The sequence below is a fragment of the Nerophis lumbriciformis genome, linkage group LG10 (genome assembly GCF_033978685.3).
Source record: "Nerophis lumbriciformis linkage group LG10, RoL_Nlum_v2.1, whole genome shotgun sequence".
In the NCBI taxonomy this organism is placed as follows: domain Eukaryota; kingdom Metazoa; phylum Chordata; class Actinopteri; order Syngnathiformes; family Syngnathidae; genus Nerophis; species Nerophis lumbriciformis.
In genome coordinates this window covers 20,994,048-21,016,915 of record NC_084557.2, presented here as the reverse complement: position 1 = coordinate 21,016,915, position 22,868 = coordinate 20,994,048, and the positions used below count along the sequence as shown (strand labels likewise).

Genomic DNA, 22,868 nt, shown 5'->3' with positions numbered 1-22,868 from the left:
GACCTTCAGCAACTGAAGACTAGATCCAGGGAACGATCAATACTGTAATTTACTCCACACAGCACACTCGGACACATGAAGCACAAAAGGTAGCTTTGGATTGGATGAGCATTAATATTCTATTCAGTAATCACTTTTAGGGGTGAGTGCATTGCTTGAAATGTATATAGCATCGGTCGATATCAAGGGTAGTATCAGTATATAATTGGTATTTTTCAATTTGGTTCAAATCTTAAACATTTTCAAGCATGTACCAGTATTGGATCGATACCAAACCCAGACGTATTTTATTTTCTCATCCGTGACATGAGGAGAACATGAAGGACAAGGACAAAGGCAGCTCAAACGGCAAGCATTCATCACATTCTTCATGCTCGTAGTGGAAGTCACATGAAGCGGAGTCATCTGAATATGAGACGACACCTGAGGACAACTCAAAGATGACACCGGAGAACAATTAGCTCGCGTAAAAAAGGCTTTTGCAAGCACTTTAAAAATGGATGGTCATGTGATACAGCAAGTGTGGAAAATGGTAAATGGATTATAATTTGTATAGCGCTTTTCTAACGGCAAGGTACCCAAAACGCTTCGACACCATTACCGCATTCACCTACTGATGACACAGCAACTGGGGTTCAGTATCTTGTTCGAGGATACCTCGACTCTACCACCTGAGCCATGCTGGCCCCACTGTACTGTACATGCAGGAGGATTACTGTAATAAGCACCTTCTACTTTGTACAGGGAAACGGTCTCTTGCATGCTATTGGACGACTAAAGTGGACAAATATGCCTAATATAGCACACACACACACACACACACACACACACACACACACACTAAAATAGATCTAACTATTATAAACTCACCCAGCCCCCCAGGCAGCGATTTAACAACAGGCTTCAGCTGAGCAATCTCCAAAGCCTCCCAAAGCATCTCATCTGTGGCCTTCATTTCTGGGTCCAGGTTGAACCTGCACACACACACACACACACACACACACACACACACACACACACACACACACACTCACACACACACACACACACACACACACACACACACACACACACGTACGCACGCACGCACGCACGCACGCACACACACACACACACACGCACACACACACGCACACACACACACATTCACATAAGTACATTTTTGGCAGAGACACACATTTTCACTTGCAAAATCATTGTAGATTCTAAAATGTTAATTCCATGGATACAAAAAATTAACTGCGTATTTAATCTAACTTTCCCTTATTCGAATTTACCTATTCACCTCATACAAATGCATCTTTCAAATGTTTTTTTAAAATGTTTAAATCAGTGGTGATACAGAAAGACGTTCAGAGGAGTATTTGCACACAAACAACAGACAAATGGTGGCTGTGCTGTAGCATGTCATCATAGTTGGTAAGAATGTGTAGGCAACAGTCTACATATGCAACTCATAGGATTCAACACACGTGAGGAGTCACGCAGCAAAAACACAAAAGTGCTACACAAGTCTCTGTCCATGTTGCTCAGTACAATGAGGTCGAGGATAATAATAAAATAATGTACAAAAAATAAGATGTTTTGGGTTGGTTTTTTTTTACATTTTTGCAGCTTCCTCTCTCATCTATTCTTCAAAGCGTGTATAGTCAGTGATGTGGTGCTCTAAAAATAACAGAAGTCCTTTTTTAGGACTGTCTCAGCTCCCCTGGTGCATGGCATGAACTACAGCAATGCAGAACAAGGCTCTTAAGTCAGAGCTGAAATGTGCAAGGCAGGGTCATTTGTTAGTGAATAAAATAATATATATAAAATACAATGCAAAAAAAAACCGCTTAAATGTTGATACTAATAATGACTAATAACACAAAGCTTTGTCTGTAAATATATTCAGTAAAATATGTTTATCTTGAAACCCTTCGGAATGGCTGACGTCAAAATAAGCGGTTGTCCACGTAGTCAAAATCAAAATGAGATACAAGAAGACTGAGAAATAATTATAGATTTTTCAACCTACAGCGGTTTTTTGACATAGTTTTCTTCCATTTGTGGATTTATTCATTAAGATCATTCTGTTTTTGTATGATATTGTGACAGGAGTATTGGCTATGGTTCTGAACTGTGATTCAGGGGTTGGGCAATAGGGGGCAGTGGTGTTTGCCTGCTGGCAGAGTTATTGATAAAATGACCAACTAAACGAGGCGCCATCACTGCTACCAAGGAAGTGAAGTGAAGTGAAGTGAATTACATTTATATAGCGCTTTTTCTCAAGTGACTCACAGCGCTTTACATAGTGAAACCCAATATCTAAGTTACATTTAAACCAGTGTGGGTGGCACTGGGAGCAGGTGGTTAAAGTGTCTTGCCCAAGGACACAACGGCAGTGACTGGGATGGCGGAAGCGGGGATCGAACCTGCAACCCTCAAGTTGCTGGCACGGCCGCTCTACCAACCGAGCTATACCGCTCAGACTAATTTAGTGAATTGAAACGCATTGACTGTAAAAAAAAAAGTGACATTACGTCAGACCAGGCAGCAAAAAAATGTCAATGATTACTTTCAAACTAGTAAAAAGAACATTCAGTAGAAATGTTTACATTTCAGCCTACAGGAATTCCGCCCCAAGGACGTGTGCAATAATATGTCAATATATAGTTCTAAACATACTCCAGTTTATAATCTTATAATAAAACATGCTGTTATTTCGAATAATAATTTTGCAGCCGTATTTGACGCACGCCGCTGCTACATGCCTGCAGTGCTTCGTGACCAGCAAGCTCTCTAACACGCACCCAACAGCGCAATAAACATAAAAAATACACAGAACCACCAACAATATGAAGTTATTACTCTCACTTTGCCAACATCTTCTTTACAACAAACACGGGGAAATTATGACTTTTGTGTGAAATATGTCTTTACGTTTTATTCTAGCTCGTCTTTCTTTGTTGTAACATGCTAAGTGAATGAAATGTACTTTTGTACTTATTTCCCCATATTTCTGCACAATAACTCAGATATGTTAACACTGGCAAGCTGTAGAGAATATGGAGTGAATTTTGGTCCACAACATATTTTGCTTTATTCATTATTGACATATTTCTTACCACTTTATGTTGTATATTTTTTAGAATATTTCCAGTGCATTTCATCATCAAAATGTGGTTTATTTCACTCCTTTAATGTGTGTTTATTTGTATTTGTGTTTGACTTTCTCTTCTACTGTTACTGAAAAAACATTATTTTAGTTTTACTGAGATAGTCTGATCTGTGTCATTTGAGGGCAAAAAAATCTGATTTGGTGTGCGCGGGGCTTGAGTGAGCAGCAGAGAGAGAGAGAGAGACAGAGAAGTGGACTATTTGCACTGACAGACAGTGTTGGGACTAACGCGTTACTGTAACGCCGTTAGTTTTGGCGGTAACTAGTAATCTAACGCGTTATTTCTTTATATTCAGTAACTCAGTTACCGTTACTACATGATGCGTTACTGCGTTATTTGACCTTATTTTTTATGTAGTATCGGCTAGAAACAGAAGATCTGAGTGTGTTTTATTGGAGCGCTGCGGTGTCGTCCTTCTGTGTCACAAGGAAAAGAAAAGGCGTGCTTTGTGTAGGTGGGGGCGGGGAGGGGGTGCTCCCAGACCGTGGTTGAGGAGCGCAGGGGAGACATTCCTCCAGGGCCTATGTACTTCGGTGCTAACAACCTTCACTTTACCCGGCAGTGGGTCTTTACAGCGGAGGGTGAATGAGGAGGCCGGCGGTTTGTTGCAACTTTGTGACTTTATTGGTGTCTTGCACGCCGCTCCCTCACTTCTCTCGCCCACTCACTCACTGATATCACTCACCTCACATGCTGTCATATCTTAAAGGGCCACACACACACACACACACACACACACACACACACACACACACACACACACACACACACACACACACACACACACACACACACACACACACACACACACACACACACACACACACACGTACGCTACTCTCATAACAACTAACAAGACATCATTGCAAAGCCAGAAGTCGAATGTTTCCTAACATGGAGACATTCTCGCTACTTTTCTTTTGTCGAGCACAAAGAAAAGAACATTTTAGTTAAATGTAAGTTGTGTCTTGGATCAAAGATCGCATCTACTTAAAGTTAAAGTGCCAATGATTGTCACACACACACTAGGTGTGGCGAAATAATTCTCTGCATTTGACCCATCACCCTTGATCACCCCCTGGGAGGTGAGGGGAGCAGTGAGCAGCAGCAGTGACTTTGTGTATGTCATGTGTGCCTTCCTTGGGTGAAGCCAGGTTTACAGCTATGTTGTTCTTATGCTGTTTGTTACTTATGTATGTTATGTTGCAGCTATTTAAAATAGTGTTGTCAATTTGTTCTGGCCTGAAATAAATTGTCCCTTTGAAACATATCTTTGTCTTTGTGTGTTGTATGTAGACCACATTGCTTTCTGAGTTCAGTGATGCAAATGCACATCAAGTTGATCAACAGAACAGTATTATTCTCCAGTGCAATAACAGTACTGAAATGAAGGCTAAAAGGGCATTAATGGGAGCCTTAAAAAAAAAGAACAAAAAAAGAAGTAACTAAATAGTTACTTTTCACAGTACTGCATTACTTTTTGGTGTAAGTAACTGAGTTAGTAACTGAGTTACTTTTGAAATAAAGTAACTAGTAACTGTAACTAGTTACTGGTTTTCAGTAACTAACCCAACACTGCTGACAGACTATAGTAGAGTCACTGCAGTCGTTTAAACTTTGTAAGGGAAATCGAGTAGTTTTCTGGACGCAAAGAAAGTATTGATCCCATCATGCTAGTATCAAGGCGATGGCAATACCCATCTTGGTATCAAAACTATCAATATTTAGATTGATACACCCATCCCTAGCTTTAGCCGCAATAAAGTGTGGAAAGCTTCTTGCTGTAAGGTTTTGTTTTGTAGTTGCCTGATTTGTGAATGACTATTTTTTGTACTATATGTCTTGATTACAATAACAATGAAGCGTCCGCAAATCTTTCTTATGGTGGCTAGCAATCTAATAAAATAAAAATGGATGAATGATCCAGGTTGATACTGTCATGCTTTTATTTGGAAGCTTAGTTTGCACTGAGCAGGAAGTCACTGTGTGCACGTTATGATGTTGTGTAATTAGACAGCAGCTGTGTTGTGCCTGAGCAATAACGATAAAGTTGTTGAACACATGACGACATGTACCGAACAATTTTGTAATAATAATATCACGGTAGACCAGAACTCTACTCGTTGTTTGACATTAAGTTGGTGACCGAAGCGGGCTTCAGTTGTTTTAGCATGTAGCCCTGGCGAGGAGAAAGTTTGTACAAGTGAGGCGACACCAGCATATGTTGATGTGTGGATGTACCTAATGGTGCCGCTGAAGAGGATGGGGTCTTGCAGAATGATGGACAGACGAGACCTCAGAGTGTGCAGGGGCAGCTTAGCAATGTCGATGTCGTCGATCACTATCCTCCCTGTGCAGGTCAGGAAACAACGTGACTTGTTTTGCAAAATGCAGGAACAAACGTGCAAATTCCAACCTTCAAACATGTCCACCATGCGGAAGAAGGCCAAAGAGAAAGAAGATTTGCCGCTGCCTGTCCTGCCACAGATCCCCACCTGGAAAACACATGTTCACATTTCCCCCCTTGTTCATTGTGTTTTCATACACTCCCTACCTTCTGTCCAGGGTTGATGTGCGCGTGGACGTTTTTGAGCACAGGCTTCAGCGTGGCGTCGTAACGGACACTTAGATTCTGGATCTGGATCTCTCCATGTCGGGGCCAGCCCTCAGGGACCTGAGACGTAGCTGAACAGCAACACACGATGACATCACAGTTCAACAATTCAAAAGGTGTTTAAAAAGTGTCTTATAGAGCAGATTTGGGCAAAATACGGTCGGTTTAGATTTTCAATCCGGCCCACCAGACAGTTCCAAATAATTTCTTTAGACCTTTAACATCCAAACTGTAGTCACCATTATGCTGTGCTGTTTTCAGATTACTGTAAATCTCGAACTATTGAAAGTATTTGAACGGTTTGAATCTGTCCTTTTGAGTGATATCCGTGTTATTATGGTAATGAACGTCACAGCAGACAGGCACCATACATAGTGGGCGGGGTATTATATCAGATTGTGGATGTTTTTTACCCTTTGCGTTCATATTTCGCCGTGTTTGTTGCATTTTTGTTGTGTTTTGCTTGATTGTAAAAGATGTCGATGTCTGAGGGGTAAAAGAGCGACATTCATATGTTGTAATATACTGTGTTTTATTGTTAATACCGGTAGTTACTATTTTAAATCCCACATTCTTTATTTTCATGTACACCACAAAATGGTTAAAATTCCTTTACGTTTTTTAAGGTGGTCTGTTATAAAGTTTTTAGCATTCTATCAGACTGTGACTTTTTTGTATTAGTGTTCCTTCAAAAAAGGGACCCAAGCACACATACTGTACAGCATAGTTTTACAGCTACACACACACACGCGCGCACACACAAGCACACACAAACAAACACACACATTTACAGTATACATACATTTTATACACACATACATACCGGCCCCCAGACATGTTTTTTGCTCTCTATCTGGCCCACCAGTCAAAATAACTGCCTAGGTCTGGCTTAGAGAGCCAATACTACTGTACATTCTGGATTATAAACCACTACTTTTTTTTCCCTACGCTTTAAACCCTGCAGCTTAATAAACAATGTGATTAGATTGTGGATTTTTTGCTAATGGTCATTATGTTTTATGTGCAACAATCACAAGCATAGACACTGAAAAGGTGTTATTGTTTGTGCTATGGCGCCATCTTTTGGACGAGTTTGCTCACGGCAGGTGCTGCGGGTTTAACATCTTCAGAATTTCCTTCTTTTCTGAAGTACAAGTGTCGTTCCGTCTTCTGGTCGTCCAAAGCGTTTCTACTCGTATGGATTCTTCATTCATCACTCTTAGCAACTTTTGTAAGTTTTACAGTCTATCTGTGTTGGCCCTGCGATGAGGTGGCGACTTGTCCAGGGTGTACCCCGCCTTCCGCCCGATTGTAGCTGAGATAGGCTCCAGCACCCCCCGCGACCCCTAAGGGAATAAGCGGTAGAATATGGATGGATGGAACTAAAAATATTCATACTTACTAAACCGTCCAATGTGTAATGTCTGTAGGAGTGTTTTCAACATACTTGCCAACCTTGAGACCTCCAAATTCGGGAGATTGGGGGTGTGGGGTGTGGGGGTGGGGGGGCCTTGAGGTGGGCGGGGGTGGGGGGTGGGGCCGGGAGGCGGGGTTAAGGGGGGAGGAGTATATTTATAGCTAGAATTCACTGAAAGTCAAGTATTTCTTATATATATATATATATATATATATATATATATATATATATATATATATATATTTATAAATAAAATAAATACTTGGCTTTCAGTGAATTCTAGCTATATATATATATATATATATATATATATAAAAATAAAATAAATACTTGACTTTCATTGAATTCTAGCTATATATATATATATATATATATATATATATATATATATATATATATGTATTTTATTATATATATATATATATATATATATATATATATATACATATAAATAAAATAAATACTTGAATTTCAGTGTTCATTTATTTACACGTATACACACATAACACTCCTCTCTACTCATTGTTGTATTTGAAAGTGCAATGCTTTGCAGCCAGTAGCACAGCCTTTGAAGGAGCATAGGTATGGGCAGTGTAATATTCTGGGTTGGAGTCAATAACCAGGCGAGGTGACGAAGTTACGTCTCTTTACTTCATACTTCAGAACCGACTCCCACACTTGCCGTCAGGGTGCGCAATACAACGTAAACCGTTGGCCAACCAAAAAGTAACCACAGAACACTAGTGTTCTGTGGTTACTTTGTGGTTGGCCAAGTGGACGTGACGACAGGCTGTCCTCACTCAGGTCCACACGGACCTGGAGGAGGCGTGCCTTAAGTCTGGCTGGAAATCGGGAGAAATTCGGGAGAATGGTTGTCCCGGGAGATTTTCGGGAGAGGCACTGAAATTCGGGAGTCTCCCGGAAAATTTGGGAGGGTTAGCAAGTATGGTTTTCAAGGAAATTTGTATGCGCTATCGTAATGGAATAAACAAACAATGTTAGCATTGGCTAATAATTTACCACCTTTACGAGTGTCTGTGTTAGTATTATTAACTTACAATGGAATTCCCTTGGTATTGTTTCAGTTTCACAAATTCCTCAGTAAATTCTCCAAAATGTCACTGGGAATTATTGAGCCTTTTTAGCTGATATGAGAGCTAACTCCCGCACCTAGTGGGTCCATGACGATGACTTCTGTTTTGTTTACAGGCACCGTTTGGAAACAATTAATGTAAATTATTTCTGTGTAAATAGCTCATTTCACAATGTATATACCTGCGGCTTATAGCTTGTAAAAAAATTTTCTTCTGAAATTTAGTGGACGCCCAATAGTCCGGAAAATATGGTAAGCAATTTTGTGAGTTATAGGGTTATGTGTTATTCTACCGTACTGCACTACTTTTGAATCGGTATTAAACACTAGATTGTAGTTAAGATGTTTATCGTATTGTCAGTTTTTTTGTAACAATGGTCATCTCTTGCAGTCCATAAATCACTGACTGAGCGTCTAAACGAGCAGCGCTAGCAATGAGCTAAAATCCATAGGTTTACAATTGATTGTCCAGCGCAGCTCTTAAGGCAGAGTTACCGTAGTTTGCATCTGTTACATTTCCAGTGGTGTGTAACAGTACTGCATCCAACAAATGAAAACTGCATTATACACTCACTGAGCAGACCCTCGTAGTTCTCGGGTGCCGTTTTGAGGAGGCAATTAATCCGCTTGACCGAGCCCAGCTGCACTTCCATGTCTGCCAGGTTACGCACCATCCAGTTCATGTAGTTGGACACCTGGCGGATAACGAAAGGACTTCATGTTGTGTAGTGGACACTTGAATGTAGTGAAAGAGTAGCAGTGCCTGCAGACATGCTCTCACCATGAGCGCGTAGGTGAGACCCAGCCCCACCAGGCCAGGAGGCAGTTGGTTGTACAATGAGTTTGTGATGGAAGCCACGGCGGCGACCAACACCACACAGGCTCCAATATATTCCTGCGGGGAGATGACACCATCACAGCATTGTTTAGTAGAGCACAAAATAACAATAAAAAGATGAGCGCTCTATTTATTGCCAACACGCCGATAAAAGTCTCACATTTGTGAAAAAAATCTATAAAACTGCCAAGGGGGCCAGATAGAGGGAAAATGGAAAATTCTACCATCCATAATTCAAGCAGCAGGATTGTTACACAACAACAACAACAAGTACACAAATATCCAGCAGTCTTTTACCATGCGCACTTCCAGCCACCGATTGGCTGCAGTGAGGAAGAGCGATGCGATGTTGTTGGCGTCTGTGAACTGAAGTAACCTCTGTCTGAACCTGGGCTCGTACCTGCAGGCACAAAAACACATGTCACGTTAATAATTGTTGTATTTCAAGGCCACAAGGACAAACAATAGCATGATCTTTATTATTGGACTTAACCTTTTCAGAGCTTGTCAAATGTACAGGACAGGCATTTCACAGCCTTCTTTCAAATGTAAAAATGTAGTGAAATTGAGGACTTACGGTTGATGTAACTGCATATAAACCGTATATTACGGACTATAAGCCGCTACTTTTTTCTTAGCTAATGGCCATAATGTTTTATGTGCAACAAATATTTTTTCATGTTACACTGACAGGGACACTAAAATAAGTGTTATTGTTTGTACTATGGTGCTATCTTTTGGATGAGTTCACTCACTGCAGGTGCTGCAGGTTGAAAATGTACTTCCTGTTTTGTGCCTTGAACCGGAAGTATAACCTTCCGTAGCGTTTCTGCTCGAACAGATTCTTCATTCATCACTCCAAGCAACGTTTGTAAGTTTTACAATATAACTAAAACAATTCATACTTACTAAACCTTCCCATGTGTAATATCTGTAGGAGTGTTTTCATGTATATTTGTACATGCTATCGTAATGAAGCTAGCGTCATTAGCATTAGCATATATGCTAACAAGTTTGTAAGAGTCTGTGTTAGTACTATTAACTTACAATGGATTCTTTATGTTTTGTTTCAGTTTTGTAAATTCACGAAAACGTCACCGTACCGTTATTGAGCCCTTTTAGCGGATTGAAGAGCGAGCTTCCGCAGCTAGTCGGTTCATGACGGTGACTTTTGTTTTGTTTGATCAGCCGTTTTACTGCCATGATACAGGCAACGTTTGGAAAAAAGTAAGGTATGGAAGTAAACATTTACAAATATCTAATTCCACAACGTGTCTGCGGCTTACAGTTCCATGTGGGTAATGTATGTAAATACTGGCTTAAATACTATAGCCCGGCAAATACAGTATTAATGGTCTGAGATACTAAAGGTCTGCATTTACCTGATGTCTACATTAATAGTGTTTCATTTTACACAAGCAAGAGGACTCAAGAAAGAGGGGGAAAATACAGAATATGTACTTAACATGTTTATTAAACACCTATAACTATGATGTGGACCTGTTACTTAGTGTGTGTTCTGTTAATGTGTTATTTTGAGCTGGAAGTTTGGACACACTTCTCGTCTCGTAAGACTAGTTAATGAAATCCACACACACCTGAGGGCCCTGATAGTGGGGAGCCCTTCCACGGTCTCGGAGAAGTGGGAGAGCAAAGGCAGTTGGGTGCCATCCTCCAGCTGTTGCAGGTCCCTGTGCACAAGAGTGACAAACACTGAATACCATAAAACAGGAACAGGCTTTAGATAGGCTTTGAGTACTAGTACCTGTGTATTATCCTGTGCGGTACCACAATAACTATCTTATAATGTTATAATGTTAATAGTGACAGGTGACTCTCCACTTGGGATGAATCGAGGATCTTTTGAATTTGTACAATTTGCAGGTTAACACAAATTAGCTTTCAAGAAAATAATCAATTTGATTGCAAATGTCTTGGTTCTAAAAATTATTTCAAAATACAGTTTTGGGTCTTTGATTGAATAGGATAGGCTAATGTGTAGACCCCAAACTATTGTACACATCTTCCAGTTTTGGTTGCTACATCTGACTTGTAAAAACCAAATACAAACACAGTGGTACCTCGGTTTTTGTACAACCCACTTTTTGTATGATTTGATTTTAGACGAAAATGTACCACGAGTGGGTACACACACTCCATATGGTGGGTGGTATGCCAAAGAATCAGTTAAATATTCAAACACAGTGTTACTGTTCAAATTGTGTGTAATGTTACAGTGGCCAAAATATTAACTATAATTGTTAAATAAAACCTCTGACCATTGTTTTAATGAATACTAAGGCCTATTATGCTAGAGTATTTTAATGTTGGTCATTATGGTGGTAACTAAGTGTTTTCTGAGGTGGTACTTGGTGAAGAAAGTTCAAGAACCACTGGACTGATGTAACATAATATTCTTTGGCACAAGCACCAATCTCCTTAACAAACTCCATTACATTTAGAAATCTGCTGCCCAGCATCCTCACCCGTACCAGCTCTTAAGACCACATCAGCCCTGTCCTTTAGAAGTCCTCCTTTGGACCAAGCACTAGACCTGGGGGGCACAGTTTCTGCCCATTTCCTTTGGACCTACCCCCCACATCAATGACACTGCTGACACTACCCCCTCCAAGACTGACTAAAAAGCATACCTGTTAATACCCCCTTTTAACTTACACTTCAAAATGTCCACATTTAGAATTACATCACAATATAATCTTTTAATCTGACTGTTTTGCCTGCAATTCTAAACTACATTTGCTATGTTTTCTATGCTTATTTGGCTGTTATATTCCCTATTATATACACTGGTATTTGTTTGTTTTTTTTACCCGGTAAAGCAAGCGTCTGAGTTTTTTAAATGAGCTCTATATTTTACGCTTTTGCAGCATTGCTTACAATGTGAAGCCCAGGATGCAGAGACGACAGGCCAATGCAGGTACAACATATTCAATAAAGCCAAAAACAAGGATGCACCAGAGTGAGTGACAGGATTGGCAACCAAGGACAGGTGAGGGAGCCACCTTTCAGACCAGGGGAGTGGTGGTAAATGGAGGCAAACAAGAAGTGGAATTAAATATGAAAGTACACAGGAAATAACACAAAACACGAGATACTAATAACTGTCATGTGAGATCATGACACTATGAATAAAATATATTGTTATTATTGTAATTTTTCCCCAGTTTTTGTACACCATCTCTGTTATCTTACAGTCAAATATTGTTTGTAGTGTGACAAACGTGTCCATTTTCCCACGCAATCGAGTGCCCAAACAAAGAATCCCACATGTTGGTGACTCAGTCTCTGAGCTTTTTTTCCATTTGAGTACGACTGCAAAATAAGCCACCATGTGTCATGATCTAATTATTTCTTATCGGAAAAATTGCACTGGTTTTCGTACGAGTCAGTCTTCGACAAACTTTTTGGAACGCACCACTAACAAAAACCAAGTTTTCCCTCACCTGGAAGCCACTCTGAAATATTTCTGGATGAAGTAGCAGGTGACAGCCAGCGGCAGGAGGGCGAAGAGGAAGACGGGGGTGACGTAGGAGATGACCCCCAGGGCGGACACACACAGCAGGGTAGAGCGACTGAGACACTCCAGCGTGGTCGGGATGTGTTGGTCTATTGTGTTCGTGTCGGTGGAAAAGCGGTTGAGGATGCTGCCAAGTGGAGTGGTCTCAAACAACCTGGTCATAAAAAACATACAACTATTGTAACCTTCGGGATGCTTGCTGTGATACTTCCTCAGCATGTATCACATGTTTATTCACGTGTATGGGAGTTTACAAAAGCAAGGTGGTGTGTGTGTGTGTGTCTTTATGTAACCAGTGTCTCTGAGTTTCGTGTACAGAAAGCAGATGGTGCTCAAAGTAATGAGGCGAAAAAAGGCCCTTTTAAATATGTGTTCTGCTTTTAATACAAACACACATTGTCAGTCTCTCTGACCATTTCACACGTCCCGTCCTTGCCACACAGACACACACATGCACACATAGTTGTACCTCATGGGGGCTAGGATGATCTTGTTGAGGAGGTTCTGATGGAGCTTCTTGGCCACTTTGAGGCCGGTCCACTCCACAGCAACAGAAGTGGCCAAACACAGGATGATGCCCAGGCAGCACAACACGCTGAACACGAACAAATACCACGAGTGGCTGAAGCCACAGTCCTACAGGAACACACCAAGGCGGTTACACACTGTCCTGTTGCTTGGAGTGAGAACAAATGTTAAAGCCTTTAATTACACTACACAAAACATGATCGAATTTGAGAAACAACTTGTAGAAAAGTATGCAGGTGGAGTCTGATTGATTGATTGAATGATTGAGAAGTTTATTCACATCTTAAATAATTGAATCCATGTAATGCTTTAAAAAGGCAAATGGATGGCACAAAAAGCCAAAAGGCTTGTTTTCATTGTGGTCAATTAAATATTCATCACATTTGATACATTCAATAATAAAAGATATATAACCGGCAACATGTATATAAAAAATTACGTTAAAAAAATTGATAAATTATGTACATATACACAGTATACATGTCAGGTGATTTGAAAAACAATATATACAAAAAACAAACAATATATACAAAAAGTCAGCATGACTCTTCAGTAAGTTAGTGTTCATTTATTATTTTTCATTCATCATTTATATGTATCTCACATTGTATTCTGTACGTAATACTATGATTACGCTATATAAGATGTGTTCTGTGTTAAAATTTGAATGGTAATACTGCATATATTTGGAAGACATTGGTACTTTTCACATTTGAAAATGTTGTCAATTCAATGCATCAATTCCCAGTACCTGGTAATTGATACCGGTACTCAACGGTACCAATTATCAGTATATTTGCGTGTGTTATTTATAATAACAATAATAATAAAATCAAATTGTTTTATGTAATATTGAGAAATGAGCTGATTGTGACAACTGTGCTGTCCGGTTGTTAAATCTTATTTTTTATTACATTTCTGAATCTCATTTGCAAGTATTATTATTAAGTACTTCAGGACATTAGATGGTATTAGTGTCTAGACCAGTGGTCCCCAACCACCGGTCCAGGGACCGGTACCAGTCAAAGACGCATTTGCTACCGCAGAGAAACATTAAATAATTTATAAATGACTGCATTTTGTCCGACTTAACTTTCGCCTGTCCCACTAAACACACTAATAAACTTGTTTATAGATGTACAATAAAACTCTTCATAGGAAGTTACCATTTGTTATATTTGTTATAACTTTGTGACAGGATACAAAGCACATTAATAAACATATAAAATATAAATGTGACAGACTGTAGCCAAAGGCTGATTTCTATCTGCAGTCCCCAGCATGTTGATGGTAACCTGCAGGGCATCTCATTGCAAAGAAACAGGCCCAGGGCTCCCACTAATTCAGCATTACAGTGAGTTGTATTTTTCATGCACTTATTTTTTATTATTTATGTGGCACAAGTGGAAAGCCGGTCCCTGAAAATAATGCCTAAATTAAACTGGTCTGTTGTGCAAAAAAGGTTGGGGACCACTGGTCTAGACTATAGACTATGGTGTTTTACCTAGTCAGGAAGTATTCTTTGCCATGAAGCTGAACTTGGCAGTATTTTTTTGCTGTGCCCTACAAAGTATTGTACTTATTACACACTTGCTGTTTGATTGTAACATGCATCTTAGTTGTAGTTTTCGCTACCAAATTTGGGGGGGTTGATATTGCCATGTAAAATAAATCATGCTAATCAAACCTACTCAGTGGCCTCGTGGTTAGAGTGTCCGCCCTGAGATCGGTAGGCTGTGAGTTCATACCAAAGACTATAAAAATGGGACCCATCACCTCCCTGCTTGGCACTCAGCATCAAGGGTTGGAATTGGGGCTTAAATCACCAAAAATTATTCCCGGGCGCGCCCACCGCTGCTGCCCACTGCTCCCCTCACCTCCCAGGGGGTGATCAAGGGTGATGGGTCAAATGCAGAGAATAATTTTGCCACACCTAGTGTGTGTGTGACAATCATTGGTACTTTAACTTTAACTTAAGTAGCAGGTACAGGGCTGAGTGTTGCTGGGACGGGTTTGGTTTTGGAACTGGATTGAATTGTTATGTTATTGCTGTGTATTGTTTTGTTGGATTGATTCATTTAAAAAAAAATAAAATAAAATAAAATAGATTTTTGAAAAGATCGAATCGATACTGAATCGTACAACGTGAGAATCGCGATTTGAATTCGAATCGATTTTTTCCCACACCCCTACTTACTGCCACAACACCTACCGCGATTCAAATCAAATATGTGTGCCTTTTAAGACCAGTGTTTTAGTGACAATGTCAAGGCAAACTTGGTATTATATTCCTATCAGTGACGGTGACAGAGCAGGAATTAGAAATAAGTTAGCTGTAAAATTTCATATTAATTTGCATGTTACATGCAGGACATGATCTGCGTATATGGAATGGCGGCCCTACGCACGCAAATGTAACTATACTTTCAATTTAAATTTCTATATGGAAATGTGTTGATTGTCATTAAGAACTTACAAGGCGCGATAGCATCAGACTGGGCTTGTGCATGGAAATGAGCCTGTTCTAATGATGCCAGAGAATGGGAAGTGCGCCAGGTAGAGTGGAACCTCAACTTATGAACCCCTCATTATAGACATTTTTCAATTTACAACCCACAGGCTAAATAAAAATATGTTTTGGTGTACAAATCGTTTATCCGTTTAATAAACGTTCATCCATTCACTGTGTGCCTCACATGGCAGCCATTTTGTGCCCGTCAGCACAGCCATTGTGGGCGGGCCGATCGATCTCCGGTGCTCAATGTTTGTCAGCTCGGTGTTACACGACTTAACTACTGTGCAAAGTGCTACTCTGTGTGCTTCTTAAGTGCTTTTTTTAGCCTTTTAAGAAAAACAAGTTTCTAGTTTTGCTAGCTAATTATTAACCCCGAGAAAGAAATGGACACGCAATAAGTGGTTTGAAACACTCAAGATGTATCCACAGCGTTGTCAACACTGCCTCCTCCCTCTTCCCTTCCCTTTCGCTGCACGCCAAGAAGATTCAACAACAAGGCAAAGTGGATTTTATCTTTTATTCCTAAAAAAGTTAAAGAGTTGTGTGATTTCCAATTGTGACTGCACCACAGGGCTAGTGACAGTGTATATGTGCACAAATGAGGACGGTTCAGCTTGTTGTTGTTTTGACTTTGTCATTAAATACAAAGGTGAACCATCACCCCCTTTTTATGTTTAATATACAGTACTGTATAGCGCTTTATATTGTGTTCAAAGTGTACAAACTTTTACTAAAATATGGAATTATGTCGAGGCTGAAATGCCATGTTAATATGCCATAAATCCCCAAATATATAAGGAGTAAAACATAATATATACATAGAAATATTTTCGCTGACAGAAGTAGGATTTGATGCCATGCCTCCAGAGGAGACTGTGACCTATGACTGGGGCCATCCTGACCTTTGTATGAAGCAACAGTTTAGCATCAGTAAAGCAAAAACCATCCACACAATAGAGCTCAGTGAGACATTTTAATCAATATGCAAATTAGTTTTTTGCATCTAATATTACTGGGATCAATAAATTGCGAAAAATCAAAACTTTAAATGTCACTTATGGACTTGCCAGTCGACTTGCATCACAGTTGAAAACTACCAACTACTGCATTAATCCACAGTAGCCTTGCGTTAATCCTGTTTTTAGTAAAGTGTGTGTGTGTGTGTGTGTGTGTGTGTGTGTGTGTGTGTGTGTGTGTGTGTGTGTGTGTGTGTGTCTGTGTGTGTGTGTGTGTATGTGTGTGACAGAGGGAAAGCTGTACAACACCACAAAAAAATGAGGCAGGGATTGTGTTTGACAAAAGAACTTGCGGTCCAGGTGCAGATTAGATACTTTAGGTAGAAAGTTCATTGAAGCTTAGCAAAGTGTCCTTTGAAGTGAAAAGAAGTGTGCTTGTGTGGGACACAAAATAGGGAGGAGGACAAAGTGTCAGCTGCTATGTTTAGCTGCTGCATATACATACATACATATATATATATATATATATATATATATATATATATATATATATATATATATATATATATATATATATATATATATATATATATATGAAGTGAAGTGAATTATATTTATATAGCGCTTTTTCTCAAGTGACTCAAAGCGTTTTACATTGTGAAACCCAATATCTAAGTTACATTTAAACCAGTGTGGGTGGCACTGGGAGCAGGTGGGTAAAGTGTCTTGCCCAAGGACACAACGGCAGTGACTAGGATGGCGGAAGCGGGGATCGAACCTGCAACCCTCAAGTTGCAGGCACGGCCGCTCTACCAACCGAGCAATACCGCCCCATATATATTTCAGTTGACCTGGAACCAACCTGATAACTTGTTATCAGGTTGAGATGAGAGCTAACCTCACTCTTTTTTTCCCCACTTCAGTGAAACTAATACTCTGCTTTCTCTCAATGGCTTGCCTGCTAGAAGTTCCACACGGGATAAAAACAGATGACCTTTTGCACTCATGCAATGAGTCGTATTGAGTTATGTTTTAGACTACTGAGCCTCAGAGTCCATTAACATGTTTTTGCATTTGCCTGCTCCATAAGTGTCAACACTGCAAGTATCACTAACTCCTCTACTGTATTATTCATTAGAGTTTTTCTGCTACGCTAATGAAGAGACTGCTGCAGCTTCATGGTTTGTTTAGGAACGATCCATCTGGAGCTGGCAGCCAGCGCTCGTGTTTTAGGTCAGTGCAGCTAAAGTGTGAGTCACAGTAGATTAGCGGGAAAGCCGTTGTGTAATTTGGCTTAGACTTCTAAAATACATAAATAGCAGGCAAATCAAACAGAAACAAATTCATGTACACAAACCCTAGTAGGCCTGCAGCGATTAATCAATTAATTCGATTAGTACAAAACTTGGTCAGTATTTTATTGCTTTGATTATTAATTTGAGTTTAATTAATAAAAATGTATGAAAACCAGAATGCATATAAGAAACTTAAGCAGACATTGTTTCGGCAAAATGTGCGTGGCCTGCATGAGCTTGTGGCGCCAAAACAGGTAAAAATTGTGAAAAATGGCTCAAAGAATAACAATAACGAGAGGGAAAGAGTCTGGCGGTACCACCGGGTACCAATTCACGTAAAATCAAACAGTGCCTAATTTCAATACGTTTGTTGCACGTGATGTCACGGTTGTAGACGTAGCAAGCACTTAGAAAAAAGCACTCAAGAAGCACTCAGAGCGGACTCAGTCGGACTGCTTCTAAGTAATGTTACAATTTTCCATGCCAACAAAGCAAGAAGGCGGCGCTCAAAAGTACAGTAAGGCTTCACTGTTCAAAATGTGCTAGCTCGATGCTAAGTTACATTGGATTTGCCGCATACATGCTACTGATTAGCATTAGCGATTTTAAATTTGGTATTGAAAACTACAACTAAGATGCACGTTACAATCAAACAGCTGGTGTGTAAGAAGTACAATACTTACAGTATAAACACTTTGCAGGGCCCAACAAAATAAAAGACTGGCACATTCAACTTAACGGCAAATATTACTTCCTGGCGAAGATAACACGCCGGAGTCAATTCATTACTGCCATCTAATGTCTTGAAATTGCAACTGCATTCAAAGTCTACATAACACTATTATGTATGTATACTATATAATATAGTACAGTCAAATACTTGCAAATGAGCCTCTGAAGTATAAGAAAACAAGATAACTGCACAGCACAGTTTAGTGTTAAATGTTTAGTAAAAAATTGAGTTTTGTTTTTTTAAACAATCAACATTTATCAACACATCTGAAAATCGGTACCGTTGAGTACTACTTCCCGGCCCCGGGAATTGGTACCCTATTGACTAAAATGTGAAGGGTACACGTGCCAAGAAAGAACCCAAAGAAAACGGGAGAAGCTGTCAAAGGTTTAAAATAAAAAAGACCGACGGTGAAATGTGAGCACTGTCATTTTCCATTAGCACTACATTATTGACGTAGCACATTACCAGAAAGTATTTACAGAAACAAAATAAAGGTCCATTTTGGCAGCTAGCGCCATCTTTTATGTTTGACATGCATAACAAATGTTTTGTTCAAACACATTTGAGTACATGACATCATCTATAGTTTGCATGTTAATGCTAACAAGTTGTCTAAAAATCAAACACCATTCCTCCAATTAATTCTATTTAAGTGTGTGTGTATTGAATTGGAGAATACGGTGTCACGCAATTTAAAATATGTGTATGCTGTTTATTAATTTACTCTTATTGTTATTATATACTATAATATATATATATATTTTTACAATTATCACTTTATCAAAGAGCCTTTTGTGTAGTTTGGCTCTTTATTTATTATTATTTTATGTGTTTTACTTTTTAACTTAAAAAACAATATACTGTATAGTGATGCTCTCATGTTAAAAGCGCAATTTCAATTTTGTGTGCATATGTAAGAAAAAGGCGCCTCAAGAGAATCCTTATTTATTTAAACTATTTTCCGTAAAAGACACATTGAAGTTAAAGTTAAAGTACCAATGATTGTCACACAAACACACGGTGTGGCGAAATTTGTCCTCTGCATTTGACCCATCCCCTTGTTCACCCTCTGGGAGGTGAGGGGAGCAGTGGGCAGCAGCGGTGCCGCGCCCGGGAATAATTTTTGGTGATTTAACCCCCAATTCCAACCCTTGATGCTGAGTGGCAAGCAGGGAGGTAATGGTCCCATTTTTATAGTCTTTGGTATGACTCGGCCGGGGTTTGAACTCACAACCTACCGATCTCAGGGTGGACACTCTAACCACTAGGGCCACTGGGTAGGCTCTCAAGCTATAAAGTGTGTTTTATTTGATTACTCAATTAATCAAACAAATTAAACTAGAGATGACTTGCTAACTAAAATAATCGATAGCTGCAGCCCTGCAATATAATCTTGATATGTCAGCAGAAAAATCCTCATCGTCATTGAGTCAGAGTTCCCCACCTGAACAAGCGTACAGTTGCGTGCTGTGGCGTCCGACTTGGCCGTGATGACGTGTGACGTCCAATGTGCCAGCCAGTAGTCAATGGACACCATGAAGGAATGTTTTAGGAGCTGTGACAGGAGGAGCAGCGTGAGAAGGAGGAGGCCGGCCGAGGACAGGTAGGTGCCGCAGGAGTGCCAGGGAATGGTGGCTCGTTGACGCATTACCTGCGACAAGCTGTCGTCATCGTCACTCTCCAGGGATTCTTCTGGAGACAAACGAGGGATCGTCACTTGCAAAACGTGCCACATGTGACACACTTCTCTCTTACCTTGCACGAACTTGTTTTTATACTCCTTTCTATTTCCAACACATTCTCCTCATTGTTCTGTCACTTCAATAAATGCTCTCACCAAAATAACATACAAAGGATGACAACACAGTAAAGTATTTATATCTTCCTCTGCCAAGGGGATTGGTGTTTGTTCAGTTTTCATCACATACAAGGTAGAATAGTGGCAAAAGCAAAATATGTTAATCTTTTCATTTAGATTGCTTTGAATTTTTAATGAACGATCAAATTCACTACAATGGAACCCGTTTATGTCGACGCCCCTTGGACTGCCTAAGTCAGTGTTTTTTCAACCTTTTCTGAGCCAAGGCACATTTTCTTCATTGAAAAAATCCCAAGGCACACCACCAGCAAAAAACATAAAAAAATTAAACTTAGCAGCCGATATTGACAATAAAAAGTCGTTCTCGCTATTGTTGGATATGAATTCAAACCATAACCAACCATGCATCTCTATAGCTCTTGTCTCAAAGTAGGTCTACTGTCACGACCTGTCACATCACGCCGTGACTTATTTTGAGGTTTTTTTGGTGTTTTTCTGTGTGTCGTGTTTTAGTTCTTGTCTTGAGCTCCTATTTTGGTGGCCTTTCCAGTTTTGTTGGGATTTTCCTGTAGCAGTTTCATGTCTTCCTTGAACGCTATTCCCCACACCTGCTTTGTTTTCGCAATCAAGACTATTTAAATTGTGCGGACGCTATCCTTCTTTGTGGGGACATTGTTGATTGTCATGTCATGTACGGATGTACTTTGTGGACGCCGTCTGCTCCACGCGCTGTAAGTCTTTGCTGTCGTCCAGCATTCTGTTTTTGTTTACTTTGCAGCCAGTTCAGTTTTAGTATCGTTTTGCATAGCCATCCCTAAGCTTCAATGCCTTTTCTTAGCGGCCCTCGCCTTTTGTTAATTTTTGGTTTAAGCGTTAGATACCTCTTTACCTGCACGCTGCCTCCCGCATATTGTGATCACGACAAACCATGTTCCCGACATCTACAAAGCAATTAGCCACCTGCTGCCACCTACTGATATGGAAGAGTATTACACGGTTACTCTGCCGAGCTGTAGACAACACAGACACTCAACAACGGCACATTATTTGCAGATTATAATTACTGGTTTGCAAAAAATTTTTTTTTAACCCAATTAGGTGAAATTACATAATCTCCCACGGCACACCAGACAATATCTCACACTAATGTGCCGCGGGCACAGTGGTTGAAAAACGCTGGCCTAATTGACATCAACATAGGAGGTTGTTGAAATAGCCAAAACTAGACCATACTCTGGCTTTTTTCTTTATTTGTAAACGTTTATTCAGATTTTATGATATTGTTATATATTTATCTACTGCTGCTGCGATCATTTCATTGTCTGTCTTGACCACTTCCTAATTTGCACTGAACAGGAAGTCACTTTGTTTCAATGCTGCGTAAGTATACTATTATTTCACGCTGCTTCGCTATAAGACAATACTACAACAAATGTCGGCATAAACAGGACCGTTTCCTTAGAAAATACCCCTCTGAGTCTCAAAAAGTATGTTGACAACGTTTACAGACGTCAACTTAAGTGGGCACTGTTTAGTAATAAGAAGAAAAGCAGTGTTTCACATAATACGCTAAACTTCAGCAAAGTAATTAATAAAGTGGATTGTTCATTGTGTTGCTCAAGGTAATATCATCTATATGGTGCTGGGATACCCATGATTTCAGCTTTTCAAAGCCCCTCTTGGACTGCCAATATTTGACCTCAATATTTTACAGCCTTGCACACAGGACAACATGTGGAAAAGAATTGCAAGTAGGTCATGTCTCCGCATACCGAAAACAAAGATTGTGGATGACTGACAAGACGCTCACTTGGTTCACATAAATTCCACTGTTGAATAAACAGCCATGCACAGAGTGACACCTCTGTAGCCAGTTTGAAAGCATGAGACGAAGAAAAGAAACACAAGGACATCGCAGTTTATCGATCAAGGCAAAGTTATTGAGTTCATTTTCATTTATCGTCTGGTTAATTGACTATCTGCCCAGGCCTACAATTGTTCAGAGGCATGAAAAATGTATACATCAAATGCGATTTAAGGCCTTAATTTTCACAAAATCCATTTAATTACTTTTATTGCTTTTGAATGACCCGCGAAAACGCTGATTTTTCACTTAAGCACAAGGGAGAATAGGGCCCTTAGTCACTCATTTTATATAGCGACTAATCAAACCTCTATAGATACTAATTTCCAAAGAAGTGGCTAGCAAATCTGGTGACAAGACTTTTAGAGACTGACATGAAAGTACAGTGTTTCTATGGGCCCCCTCCCCCATCAACATGTACACTCAGGCGACACTGACATTTCCTTTTCATGTTTTTACTCACTTTTTACGAATACATAATCGAAAATTAAAGT

At 39.8% G+C, this 22,868-nt stretch overlaps 1 protein-coding gene across 10 annotated transcripts in view; it reads right to left on the bottom strand.

Annotated features, from left to right (window-relative positions):
- abcc8 (ATP-binding cassette, sub-family C (CFTR/MRP), member 8) overlaps positions 1-22,868 on the bottom strand; it is a 119,587-nt gene that overhangs the window by 3,624 nt on the left and 93,095 nt on the right. For 5 of the 10 annotated variants that reach the window (XM_072913923.1, XM_061970042.2, XM_072913926.1 and 2 more), the window contains 11 exons: positions 20,136-20,383; positions 13,131-13,297; positions 12,588-12,815; positions 10,722-10,814; positions 9,421-9,523; positions 9,067-9,180; positions 8,860-8,980; positions 5,716-5,846; positions 5,578-5,656; positions 5,403-5,511; positions 871-974 (listed from right to left, as the gene is read on the bottom strand). In XM_072913923.1, coding sequence (XP_072770024.1) covers positions 871-974; positions 5,403-5,511; positions 5,578-5,656; positions 5,716-5,846; positions 8,860-8,980; positions 9,067-9,180; positions 9,421-9,523; positions 10,722-10,814; positions 12,588-12,815; positions 13,131-13,297; positions 20,136-20,383 — 1,497 coding nt within the window. The remainder of the gene's footprint in view (positions 1-870; positions 975-5,402; positions 5,512-5,577; positions 5,657-5,715; positions 5,847-8,859; positions 8,981-9,066; positions 9,181-9,420; positions 9,524-10,721; positions 10,815-12,587; positions 12,816-13,130; positions 13,298-20,135; positions 20,384-22,868) is intronic. The other 5 variants (XM_072913928.1, XM_061970045.2, XM_072913924.1 and 2 more) reach the window with 3 other exon arrangements.